Source organism: Saimiri boliviensis, chromosome 13, assembly GCF_048565385.1.
Source record: "Saimiri boliviensis isolate mSaiBol1 chromosome 13, mSaiBol1.pri, whole genome shotgun sequence".
Classification (NCBI taxonomy): domain Eukaryota; kingdom Metazoa; phylum Chordata; class Mammalia; order Primates; family Cebidae; genus Saimiri; species Saimiri boliviensis.
The window spans coordinates 69,403,429-69,415,891 of record NC_133461.1 but is presented as its reverse complement, the minus strand read 5'-3'; the positions used below and the strand labels follow the sequence as shown (position 1 = coordinate 69,415,891).

At 39.3% G+C, this 12,463-nt stretch overlaps 1 protein-coding gene across 3 annotated transcripts in view; it reads left to right on the top strand.

The window, feature by feature from the left end:
- The first annotated feature begins 14 nt into the window (after positions 1 to 14).
- Positions 15 to 12,463, top strand: part of CEP76 (centrosomal protein 76) — a 29,635-nt gene continuing 17,186 nt past the window's right edge. The window contains exons 1-7 of one of the 3 annotated variants that reach the window (XM_074383786.1): positions 15 to 104; positions 1,530 to 1,685; positions 2,723 to 2,798; positions 3,741 to 3,965; positions 6,308 to 6,493; positions 7,994 to 8,091; positions 11,594 to 11,722. In XM_074383786.1, the coding sequence (XP_074239887.1) occupies positions 1,530 to 1,685; positions 2,723 to 2,798; positions 3,741 to 3,965; positions 6,308 to 6,493; positions 7,994 to 8,091; positions 11,594 to 11,722 (870 nt within the window). In that variant the 5' untranslated portion in view covers positions 15 to 104. Of the gene's footprint in view, positions 105 to 191; positions 468 to 1,529; positions 1,686 to 2,722; positions 2,799 to 3,740; positions 3,966 to 6,307; positions 6,494 to 7,993; positions 8,092 to 11,593; positions 11,723 to 12,463 lie in introns of those variants that run through there. The other 2 variants (XM_074383787.1, XM_003924866.4) reach the window with 2 other exon arrangements.

The following is a 12,463-nucleotide window of genomic DNA, read 5'->3' as shown; positions in this document are numbered from 1 at the left end:
CCCGTCCAGCTACCTGCCGGTTCAGAGGGCGAAAAGAGGCCGTCGGGGACCCTCAAAGCGGGGCGAGCAGTGCTTTCGGATATCCTGGCAAGCCATGCGATGGGGTGCGTTGAGGTCTTGGGGTGTGGGGCCTGCGGGGAGGTGGCCTGGTGGGCGGAAACGATCAGGCAGCGCGCGGGCCAGCCCTGAGTCCTGTTTTTCCGCCACTGTTTGAAAACAGTTGGCGCCGCCGCCGGGGCCTCTGTTCCAGGTCAGCTCCCGGCCTGACGCAGCGTCGCGTCCCCCGGGAGCTGCGTGAGGCGAACGGCTGCAGCGCTTTGTGCTTCAGTCGCTCCTAACGCTCCCTGGCCCGGCCGGGGCCGCGCGGTTAGGGCGTCTGAGGCGGACAGACGCCGGCTGCCAGCATGTCCCTGCCTCCGGAGAAAGCCTCCGAGCTGAAGCAGCTCATCCACCAGCAGCTGAGCAAGGTGAGAGCCGCGGGCGCCGGGAGAGACCGCCGGGAGGAGCCAGGACCTCTCCCTCCCGCCCGGCGGCCCCGGACAGACAGCCGCACCTGCCTGCAGGGGCTCTAGCGAGGACTGTGGGGTGCGCCGCGCGGGGTGGGCAGCGCTTTGGGTTCGAGGCAGGAGAGCGTCGGAGGCTCGGTGAAAGAGAACGAGCCGAGGAGGTGCCAGCGAGGGTCTGGGGCCGTAGAATGTGCGCTCTTGGCGTTATAGGACAGCTGTGAGAATGAAGCGCTTAGCGAGCGACTTCTGGAAGTCGGTTCGAATGTAAGCTGTGTTTGGAGGTTTATATTCTGCTGTAAGATATCAAGGTTTTTGTTGTTTACGGCTGAACCGTGGATGTCAGTGAAGTTGAACCAGGACCTTCAATCAGCAATTCATGGATGAGAAGTTACTAAAGGATTTGTAATGACAGTATTTGTTAATAGGCGCTCCCGAAGAACCTCCAGTTTCTGAAGCGCTCGACTGAGTGCAAGATGCTGAAGTGATAAGAGCCACCGTTTATGGTGCCCTTGTGTGCCAGGCTTTGTGCTAGGTGTCTAGCGTCTTTTTTCTAATCCTCACAACACTTTTGTGGGAGGGCACTACACTAGGTTTTTCCATTCTTATCGGTGACGAAACAGATTCATAAAGGGTAAAGAAGTTGGCTCCAGGTTACACATCTAAGTTGAAAGCTGGTAAGATTCCCTTATCAGTATCAGATAAAAGTATGAGAGTGATAAGATCAAACTTTGATGTGCCTACTCCCAGTCTGTATTCTTTTGATTATACTATACTCCTTCTCAAAAGATTCCTTTTGGTTGAGTGTTATGTGTGGAGAAATGGTAACGAATATGGCAGATAACCAGTGGAGACTATTTCTAGAATTTGTACTCAAAAATTTCATTCTTTAAAAGCTCACCTTTGTTCTCATTCAATTGCGGTAACAATCGTACATTTACTGTTAGCTGGAGAAGCCTAAAACTTCAGAACCAATATTTGACTACTTTGTGATGTTATAAATTGTAATCGGAGTTTTTTACATAGATGGATGTCCATGGCAGAATAAGAGAAATCCTTGCTGAGACTATACGGGAAGAACTGGCACCTGATCAGCAACATTTATCAACAGAAGATTTGATCAAAGCCCTTAGACGTCGGGGAATTATTGATGATGTGATGAAAGAACTTAATTTTGTTACTGTGAGTAATCTTTTATGGAAATAAGTGAGAGTATAAATATATACTAATGCATAACCCTGTTCCTATCATTCCCATGTGGGGCCTTTCCTTTTAGTAAAACCACTTTAAGGTCATTCTGTTTGGTAGTGTCCCTGTTTCAAGTATAGGCTAACTCTGCCCTTGAGTATACCAAATAGTTTTGTGTATCAATGAAATTTGTGTTACATTTCATTTTCCTCTCTCTACAGTGCCAATTTTCTCTTATTTTCTAGGTCTGTAAATTTTGAATATGCATACCTTAGTCAAATTAGTTCACCACAACAAAGTTCTTTTTTACTATGATCTGTAATTTTTTTAGATTAAGCTTATTTTTAAAATAAGCACTCTTTTGGAATTATATTCTCTATGATTAAATTATAAATTTCTTTAAGAAAATAATTAACTGCAGAATAGTCTTCAAATCTTTTCATACAAATAGGTCAATAATGGGATGATAGTCTCTCAGTGCACAATTAGTAAGTAGGCCTTCTTTTGAAAATGAGGCAATAATGAAAACTGTGACCTCAATACCTGGGTAACATAATGTGAAAATTGGATGGACTTCATAATACAATAGGGAATAAGTATTTTAATTCAGTACCTTTTTTTGGTTTTTGAAGTTTATGAACCCATTTGTTATAAAAATTGACTTAATAACAGCTTCCACTGTGTGATGACACTTTTTAAAAATCAGCTCATGGTGGAAATAAGCCGGCTGTTAGATAAGGTTTACAGAAAGTTTAACCTTGTTAAAGATATTAAGAATTTGGTTTTAGCTTTATGTAGATAGTATTACTTGAAGACAGTTTAATTCCTTAGCATTTGATTTTAGGAGGGACCAGTTATATCATCTTTTATGTAGGTTTTAATTTTCATTATTTTAATTAGGCTAGGAAAATAAGGGATTCTTTGAGAGGGCCTTATCCTGTTGTGTTTTGATTCAGTGCTTAGTCATGTTTATTGACATTTTCTTAACCTATAATTTTTTTCTAATTTGATATTTTTTCCTGCCTTACTAGGACAGTGTTGAGCAAGAACTCCCTTCTTCTCCAAAACAAGCTATTTGTTTTGATAGACAATCAACATTAAAAAAAAGTATGTATATTTTAACATTCATTTAATTGTGGTTAATAATAAATATTGATGTTCTGTAGTGTTTGGTGTTTGATAGAAGACATTTCCATTTTTTTCCCCCCAAAATAAAATACTTTAAATTTTATGGTTAGTTAGCCAAAAACATAGATTCTGTTTTGCATGAAGTATGTCAGAAGAGTTAATGTATAGTACAGTAGAAGCAAAAACAGAATCACCAGTTTCTTGTGTTTTAATAATATGTTTCATAAAAATTCTGTAGCCTTGCTTTTAAATGTTAATATAATTATCTGACAAATACACTTGCTGAATTGATTATCATATGAGTTTGTGAAAGTAAAGGAATATTGGATAAGCCGCTAAAAAGCAAAGGTGTACTACACATTGGCTCTGATGCCTTTCCACCTGGGAGAAAGTAATCTGGATTCAAACTCAGAAAAGAATATCATAGGCCGGGCGCTGTGGCTCACACCTGTAATCCCAGCGGTTTGGGAGGCCGAGGTGGGCATATCACAAGCTCAAGAGATTGAGATCATCCTGGCCAACATGGTGAAACCCTGTCCCTACTAAAAGTACAAAAATTAGCCGGGCGTGGTGGCATACACCTGTAGTCCCAGCTACTTGGGAGGCTAGACAGGAGAATCACTTGAACCCGGGAGGCAGAGGTTGCAGTGAGCCAAGATCGCGCCAGTACACTCCAGTCTGGTGACAGAGCCCCGTCTCAAAAAAAAAGAAAAGAAAAGAAAAGAATATCACATTGTGTGTATCTTTTCCCCAGGGTGCAATTGATTCCATTGTATACAGTAATACATTTGTTACTCTTTTGCTTTTTTTTTTAGTCTTTGGTTTTGGGTTTATATCTGTCAAGTTTATTTTCCTAATGTCTTGATCGCATTCTTTTTAGTTATTTGGCAGTTTCCTCATGTATATTGCTACACTTTACAGCTAATATTGATCCAACACGGAGGTATCTTTACCTTCAGGTTTTGGGTGGAAAAGCTTTCTTGGAACATCTGCAAGAACCTGAACCTTTACCTGGACAAGTTTGTTCAACATTTACTTTATGTTTACATTATCGAAACCAACGTTTTCGTTCTAAACCTGTTCCATGTGCCTGTGAACCAGATTTTCATGATGGCTTTTTACTTGAAGTACATAGAGAAAGCTTGGGTAAGAAAGAGTAATAAATTGTCACTTAATTGAGTAAATCTTTGTTACCTTTTATTGTGAAACAACATTAATGACTTATTCTGTAAGGAGAGATTTATAATGAAGGAATCTCTAGTCTTTTGTATCCCACTGCTCTTTTCAATTTAAACTACTTCTATCCATCTTCTTGCGATATTCTGTTTGTTATTCATTTTCCCTGGAGGTTATTTTTTGGTTGTTTTAATTGTTGATTCTTTAGTAATAAACACTTAAATGCCTATTATGTGCATAGTGTTATGCTAGGCAGGTGCTGGGATGATACAGTGGAAAATGAGCCATGATCCTTCTCATTTATAAAACATAACCAGATTGATGATGTTATGTAACTTTTAAAAGTCAAGGTTGGCCAGGTGCGGTGGTTCACGCCTGTAATTCCAGCACTTTGGGAGGCTGAGGCAAGTGGATCACAAGGTTAGGAGAGCGAGACCATCCTGGCTAATACAGTGAAACCCTGTCTTTACTAAAAATACAAAAAAAATTAGCTGGGCGTGGTGGTGTGCACCTGTAGTCCCAGCTACTTGGGAGGCTGAGGCAGGAGAATCACTTGAACCCAAGAGGCGGAGGTTGCTCTGAGCTGAGAGCATGCCACTGCACTCCAGCCTGAGTGATAGCAAGACTCTGTTTTTTTTTTTTTTTTAAGTCAAAGTTTAGGCTGGGCATAGTGACTCGCAGCTGAATTCCCAACACTTTTGGAGGTCTAGGAGAGAGGATCATTTGAAGCCAGGAGTTCAAAACCAGTCTGGGCAAAGTGAGACACTGTCTCTACAAAAAATGAAAAATAGACTGGGTATAGTGGCTCATGCCTGTAATCCCAGTACTTTGGGAGGCCGAGGCAGGTGTATCAGGAGTTCGAGACCAGCCTGGCCAACATCGTGAAACCCTGTCTCTGCTAGAAATATAAAAACTAGCCAGGCATGGTGGTGGGCGCCTGTAATCCCATATACTTAAGAATCTGAGGCAGAATTGCTTGAACCCAGGAGGCAGACGTTGCAGTGAGCCAAGATCATACCATTGCACTCCAGCCTGGGCAACAGAGTGAGACTCTGTCTCAAGTAAATAAATAAAAATAAAAAATAGCCTGGTACAGTGACTTGTGCGTGTAGTCCCAGCCGCTTGGGAGGCTGAGGTGGGAGGATCACTTGAGCCAGGTGTTCAAGGCTGCAGTGAGCTATGATTGCGTACAGCACACCAGCCTGGGTGACAGGAGCAAGACCTTGTCTCTTACAAAAAAATAAGTCAAAATTTAAATGTGAATGTATAACTCTCATTTTCGTTTTTTCTCCCCCTCTTTTTTTTCTTATTTCACCAGTAAGGCATATAGTTCTCATAACTAAATTTTACACTACTTGATTCATGTAATTGTTTTACACTATGGTTCTTTCAGTAAGGGGGTTTTGTACCTTTTAGTTGTCAATATAGAAATCTTTATATTTGTAAGCTAAGCAAAGTTTTGGAATATGCCTTCAGAATTTTAGATTTAACGATGAGTGAAACATTACTAAAATTTACTTTTTTTTCTCTTTGGAAGATGTTAACCTAATAAGGCATTTAATAGGATAAATCGCTAGATTCAATGTGCTTTATTTTTCAGTTGTATGTCAGTTATACAGTGATAATTTCTGGAAGTTAAGGGGATTTCTGGAGGTAGTTTGGGGATTAATGTTGACATAGTAGAAGGCTCTTTTTGTAGTAGCATATATTTTAGTTAAGTACTTTTAAAGAACAGACTTGTCTCATGGATTAGAAAGCATTGGTATGCTGTAAGTTACTGGATCATAATTTGCCAGTCTTCTCAAAAGTTAGTGATAGAAATAGGACTGTGCTGGCCGGGCGCGGTGGCTCAAGCCTGTAATCCCAGCACTTTGGGAGGCCGAGGCGGGTGGATCACAAGGTCAAGAGATCGAGACCATCCTGGTCAACATGGTGAAACCCCGTCTCTACTAAAAATACAAAAAAGTAGCTGGGCATGGTGGCACATGCCTGTAATCCAAGCTACTCAGGAGGCTGAGGCAGGAGAATTGCCTGAACCCAGGAGGCGGAGGTTGCAGTGAGCCAAGATTGCGCCATTGCACTCCAGCCTGGGTAACAAGAGCGAAACTCCGTCTCAAAAAAAAAAAAAAAAAAAAAAGAAATAGGACTGTGCTTTTATTTCCAGTTTTTTCCGTGCTTTCTGAAACATTACCAAATTGTTCTATTTGGTTTTATATAAGCTTGCTATTTCGTATTCTCTTTAATAAAAGTATTCTTTTATGTTGGCCTAACTGAATATGTAGTGTATAATTTCATTTGGATTATATTGTTAGGTGATGGAACTAGAATGGCTGATTCAACAACAATGCTATCAATAAGTGATCCAATTCATATGGTACTGATCAAAACAGACATATTTGGTGAGACAACTTTAGTAGCATCCTATTTTCTGGAATGGCGATCAGTTTTGGGCTCAGAAAATGGAGTGACCAGTCTGACTGTGGAACTTATGGGTGTAGGTATGATGATTACTATATCATTGTTTACCTTTGTATACCCACAGTTTGTTTGGCAATATATTTTCTGTCCTTAAAATGCTTTTATAATCCAAGAGGGAGACCTGTAAAATAGAATTTCATTAGAGTCACAATTGGACTCCAGCATCCTAGTCTTGAGAAATGTCTTAAAGAATAGTATCAGTATAGCACTCCACAATCTAACCTTGCCTTAGAAGAAGTTTTTTCTGGAAAATGAATATAGGAATTTTGAGGGTTTTAATTTTTTTCAAGTTCATTTGATTAAATATAGGCTATAAAGAAAATTAATATTCTTGACACACATACAAACTTAGGTGTGTTCAGCCAGCACACCCTGGAATACGTCCGCTTTAGTACCAGTGATTCTTGCAAAATATGGAGTAGGTGTTCTCCCAACCTTTTACAGTGGGTGAGTGAGACCTAGAAGAGGTAATAATTTGCTCAGTGTCAGTATCAAGTACTCCTTGAGGGCAGAGATGGCACCTATCTTAATTGCCATAGTCTTCTTGGAATCTTGCACACTGTCTGCTATATAACACATATTTGCTAATGAAAAAAAAAACCTACCAATGTTTTATCTATAACATATAATGGAATTGCTTTGGTTTTGAAACTTAGTCACAGAGTTAACACAGCATAGCCTTAGTAATTTAGATTTTAATAAGTCATACCAAGAATGTATTTTTCTTTAAATAAAAATTATAGAATAAGTGTTCTTTATGTAGGAAATCTATTTTCAAAAACAATACCCAATTACTTGTCTTCATAAATAGCCTAATATGATAGTATAGCAGTGACCTGGAAAGAAGCATATTCTAAGGAAACATTAAATAGTTCTGATGTGATTTATATTTGTTTTCTAATTTAAATCCAGGCATGTTTAAAAAATTTCTACTCAGCCTGTGATTTGATAATGGGGAGTGATAAATGGGAGTTATTATAAGTGACAGTATAAATGCTTTCTAATTTTTTCTGTGTGGAGACAGAATGAGGTGTTAACACTTGCTTTGACTTTGAAATTAATGTAAGTCTGGTTGACATTTTACATTTAATGAAGATAGGAATCTGAAATCCTTTAGGTCAGAAAAGTTTCTTAAAACATGTTAGAAAGGCTGGGCGTAGTGGCTCATTCCTGTAATCCCAGCAAGCACTTTGGAAAGCTGAGGTGGGAATATCACTTGAGTCCAAGAGTTCAAGACCAGCCTGAGCAACGCAGGGAGACTCCATCTCTACTTAAAGAAGAAAAAATGTCTTAGAAAGCTAAGAAAATAGTTAATCTCCTTATAATTAAACATCTTTGTTTAAAAAAATTTTTTTGATTTGGTTCATTTTTAATATGAATATTAAAGGTAATGTCGAATGTTATCTTTATTTCATGTAAGTGATAAAACACCAAGTGCCTAAATTATTTTGGTTAGACTTTGGTTGGCTAAATATATATAGTATTGAAATCTCTGAAGTTCTAAATATTTATATTTATAGGCACAGAATCAAAAGTTTCTGTGGGAATTTTAAATATAAAACTTGAAATGTATCCACCACTCAATCAAACGTTATCTCAAGAAGTAGTGAACACACAGGTAAATAATAATGAGTTTCTCTTTTTTTGTATGTTTGTTTTCATAGAAGTGTATTTACCTGTTGATCCTAGAAAGCACTCTTATGTTTAGAAAATTATTTATTACCTTCTAGATTAGCACTCAAAGGTTTACGGAAAGGATGAGAAAGAAAATAAAGACAAGTTTGTTTTCCTGGGAGAATCTGTAGTCTAGTTTCGGAAAGACGATGAAAATTTATTGAGGCAACATGAGAATTACAGGATAAAGCTGAAGAGGATAAAGGAGTAAAGTGCAACCTCAGTGGGGTGGGATTTTAACGTTTTTTCATAGACATTTATTGTTGAAAGCTTGCTGCTTATGTCTTTTCTGCTCGGTCCTCTCAGGGTAGAAGTGCTTGCCACTTTTTTTTTCTTTTGAGATGGAGTTTTGCTTTTGTGGCCCAGGCTGGAGTGCAATGGCGTGATCTCAGCTCACCGCAACCGCTGCCTCCCGGGTTCAAGCTATTCTCCTGCCTCAGCCTCCCAAGTAGCTGGGATTACAGGCATGCACCACCATGCCTGGCTAATTTTGTATTTTTAGTAGAGATGAGATTTCTCCATGTTGGTCAGGCTGATCTTGAACTTCCGACCTCAGGTGATCACCTGCCTCAGCCTCCCAAAGTGCCGAGATTATAGGTGTGAGCCACCTCGCCTGGCCCAACTTGCCACTTCCAGAGTGTGTTTGGAGAGTATTTTTCCCCCTACACTGTCAGGTCTCTGACGAAATCACTTTCTTCTTGGGTCTTGTAAGATTGGCAGGTTTTTTTCATTTCTTCACATTGGACTTGTCATCCCTGTTTAGTTCTTGCCAGTCTTTAGTTTGGAAATTCTGATTATCTGCTGACTTGCTGGGATGGCACCAATGGAGTGGTTCTTCTTGATTATATATACCACCCTTTACTCTACCCTGCCTGTCATATTGTTCCTTTTACAGACCCGTGGTTAGAAGCTAGTGCTTCTCCCTCAAGCAGTGTCCTGCCTTATTTAAACTTTTTCCTTCCTTTTGTAAATTCGGATCTCCCTCTAATCTCTAGCATCTAAGATGTGTCATGGGTGATATATATATATATATATATATATATATATATATATATACCTGAAAACACATAGTGGGAACCAACTTTGATGTTACTCAAATAAATACCCAGCCCTATGGGAAGCCAAGGTGGAAGGATCACTTTTGAGACCAAGCAGTTCAGGATCAGCCTGGACAACATAATGAGACCCTGTCACTACAAAAATTTTAAAAAATCAGTCGAGCATTGGTGGTATATGCCTGTAGTCCCAGCTGCTTGGGAAGCTGAAATGGGAGGATTGCTTGACCCAGGAATTCGAGGTTACAGTGAGCCGTGATATACCACTGTACTCCAACCTGTCTCTTAAATAAAGGTGTAAATACACCTTTACATATGTGTATACATGAGTTTTAATCATGTTATATTTATGTGACATATAAAGTAAATGTTTGCGCCCTACTTTTTTGGGGTAGTAAGTTGGCTTTTTAAAAAAATTAAATTATACTTTTTTAGAGACAGCATCTCACTCTGCCTCCCAGGCTTGAGTGAAGTAGTGTGATTATAGCTCACTGAAACCTCAAACAAGCTAAGAAAATAGTTAATCTGGCCTCAAGCAATCCTCCTGTCTCAGCCTCACAAAACTTTGGAGTTACAGACATGGACTACTGTGCCCAGCCAGGTTCCACTTTTTAAACTTAACACTATTTTATATATATTTTTTCATATTTCCACCATCATAGTTATAATTTCTAGTGACTAAAAGATAAGTTTATTCTATTTCTGATAAATTGCTTCTAATTTTCTCTTTAAAGTTGTACTGTTATTAAAAATTTTAGCCAGACGTGGTGGCTTCTGTCTGTAATCCCAGCACTTTGAGAGGCCAAGGAAAGAAGATCACTTCAGGCCAGGAGTTCAAGACCAGCCTGGGCAACATAGCAAGACTTCATCTCTACAAAAAATTTTAAAAATTAACTGGGCATAGTGGTGCATCCTTGTGGTCCCAGCTACTGGGGAGGCTAAGGAAGGAGGATCACTTGAGCCCAGGAATTTGAGGCTGCATTGAGCCATGGTCTCACAACTGCACTCCAGACTAGGTGACAGAGCAAGAACCTGTCTCTTAAGAAATTAAAGTCAGAAATATATATGGATCCTAAACAGGTGTTAAAATGTGCTAGACTCTGTTCCAGACACTGGAGATGTATCAGTATACAGGGCAGCAGACAGCTAGATAGCTTGCTCTCAAGGAGTTTAGATTCTGGTGCAGGAGAACAAAATAATCAGTAGAAGGTATTTATGGAGAATTATTACAGGTGATATGATAGAGTGGTTATTGGGTGGCTTATTCTAGGTTGAGTAACTAGGTTAGGGAAAGGTCTAAATGGCAGGAAGTAGCCAGCCATGCAAAGATTGGGGCTGAGCTTTCAGCACTAGGACCAGCCTGGAACAAAAATCCCTATGCAGGAACAAAAGCCCTGTGTGGCTAAACTGTAGTGGGTCGGGGAGAGAGGAGAAAATTAGATAGTCTGGCCAGAGTTCGTAGGCCAGGGCAAGTAGTTTGCAATGTGATGGAGAATGAAGTGTTTTGAACAAGAGAATGACAGTACGATTTTTTTTTTTTTTTTTTTTTGAGACAGAGCCCTACTTCATCACCCAGGGTGGAATGCAGTGGCACAATCTTGGCTCACTGCAACCTCTGCCTCCCAGCTTCAAGAGATTCTCTTGCCTCAGCCTCCCAAGTACTTGGGATTATAGGCATGTACTACTATGCCCGGCTAGTTTTTCTATTTTAGTTGAGATGGGGTTTCACCATGCTGGCCAAGCTGGTCTCTAACTCCTGATCTCAAATGATCCATCTGCCTTGGCCTCCCAAAGTGCTGAGATTACAGGCATGGGCCACCATGCCTGGCCTGTATGATTTATTATTTAAAAAATTTCTGTCCTGGGAGTTAAAAAAAAAAAAGGTGACTTATGACTATTGTATGGAGATTGGATTGTACTAGGGGTAAGTATAGAAACAAGGAAGTCAGGAGGCTCTTATAGATGATGATGGTTCAGATTAGGGTGGTGGTAATGATATAGAGAAGTAGATTTGTTACATATTTTGTAGTAATTAAGGATAATTAATAGGAATTGAAAAATATGCCGGGTGCAGTGGCTCAAGCCTGTAATCCCAGCACTTTGGGAGGCCAAGGCGGGTGGATCACAAGGTCGACAGATCGAGACCATCCTGGTCAACATGGTGAAACCCCGTCTCTACTAAAAATACAAAAAATTAGCTGGGCATGGTGGCACGTGCCTGTAATCCCAGCTACTCAGGAGGCTGAGGCAGGAGAATTGCTTGAACCCAGGAGGCGGAGGTTGCAGTGAGCCGAGATCGCGCCATTGCACTCCAGCCTGGGTAACAAGAGCAAAACTCCGTATCAAAAGAAAAAAAAAAGAAATTGAAAAATATATTTTTTTAATTTCAAGCTTGCTTTGGAACGTCAGAAAACTGCAGAGAAAGAGAGATTATTTCTTGTATATGCTAAACAGTGGTGGAGAGAATATTTGCAGATTCGACCCTCACACAACTCACGACTAGTGAAGATTTTTGCACAGGTATGTAAATTATATTAGCATAGTTTTATGCCTGTATTTGAGATTTACTGTTATGTATGTAAATTTCATTTAATATTTATTTGTAAAACGTATTCCAAAAAATTTGTCAAATAAAATGCTGATTTTGTAATATTCTATCTCACTGCGTAGGTGAGTGGCGAAATCAATCTTTGTCTTATTTTACCTTCAATTTCAATTATTGTGGGTTTTTAAAAATTGGCTTTCTCAGGTTGAATCAATTATTATGTTTTAAACTCTTTCTGAATATATTTGATTTAAAGTAGATGAAAATCCATTTTGTTTAATGTGGAATGTGTATTTGCTTGATGTTTAATGCTAAATAACTATTTGGGCACTTTGCAGTTTATATGCAAATCCAGGTCTTGTGTGCAGAACGGGGACTCTGGACATATGTATATTTTTGTTAGGATTTAAAAAAAAATTCTGTATAACCAAGATCTCTAAGCCAGTGACCAGTAATGTTGAACTGAAGTATTTCAACTATATGTCTTCTGCCTCCATTTTTCCTGAGTCCTAAACCCATTTTCTCTCTTCAACAGACCAACATAAAATATATGATCAGGTTCACATATTTTTTGTTGCTTCTAAGGAACAGTTAAAATATTTTGTGTATATTCAGCCTCATATAGATGCTTTCATATAAGTATAGTGTAGTATTATTTTAAGTCTCTCAGATTCTGTACATTCATCTAGCTTTACCCTACTTTCCCTGGATTTTGA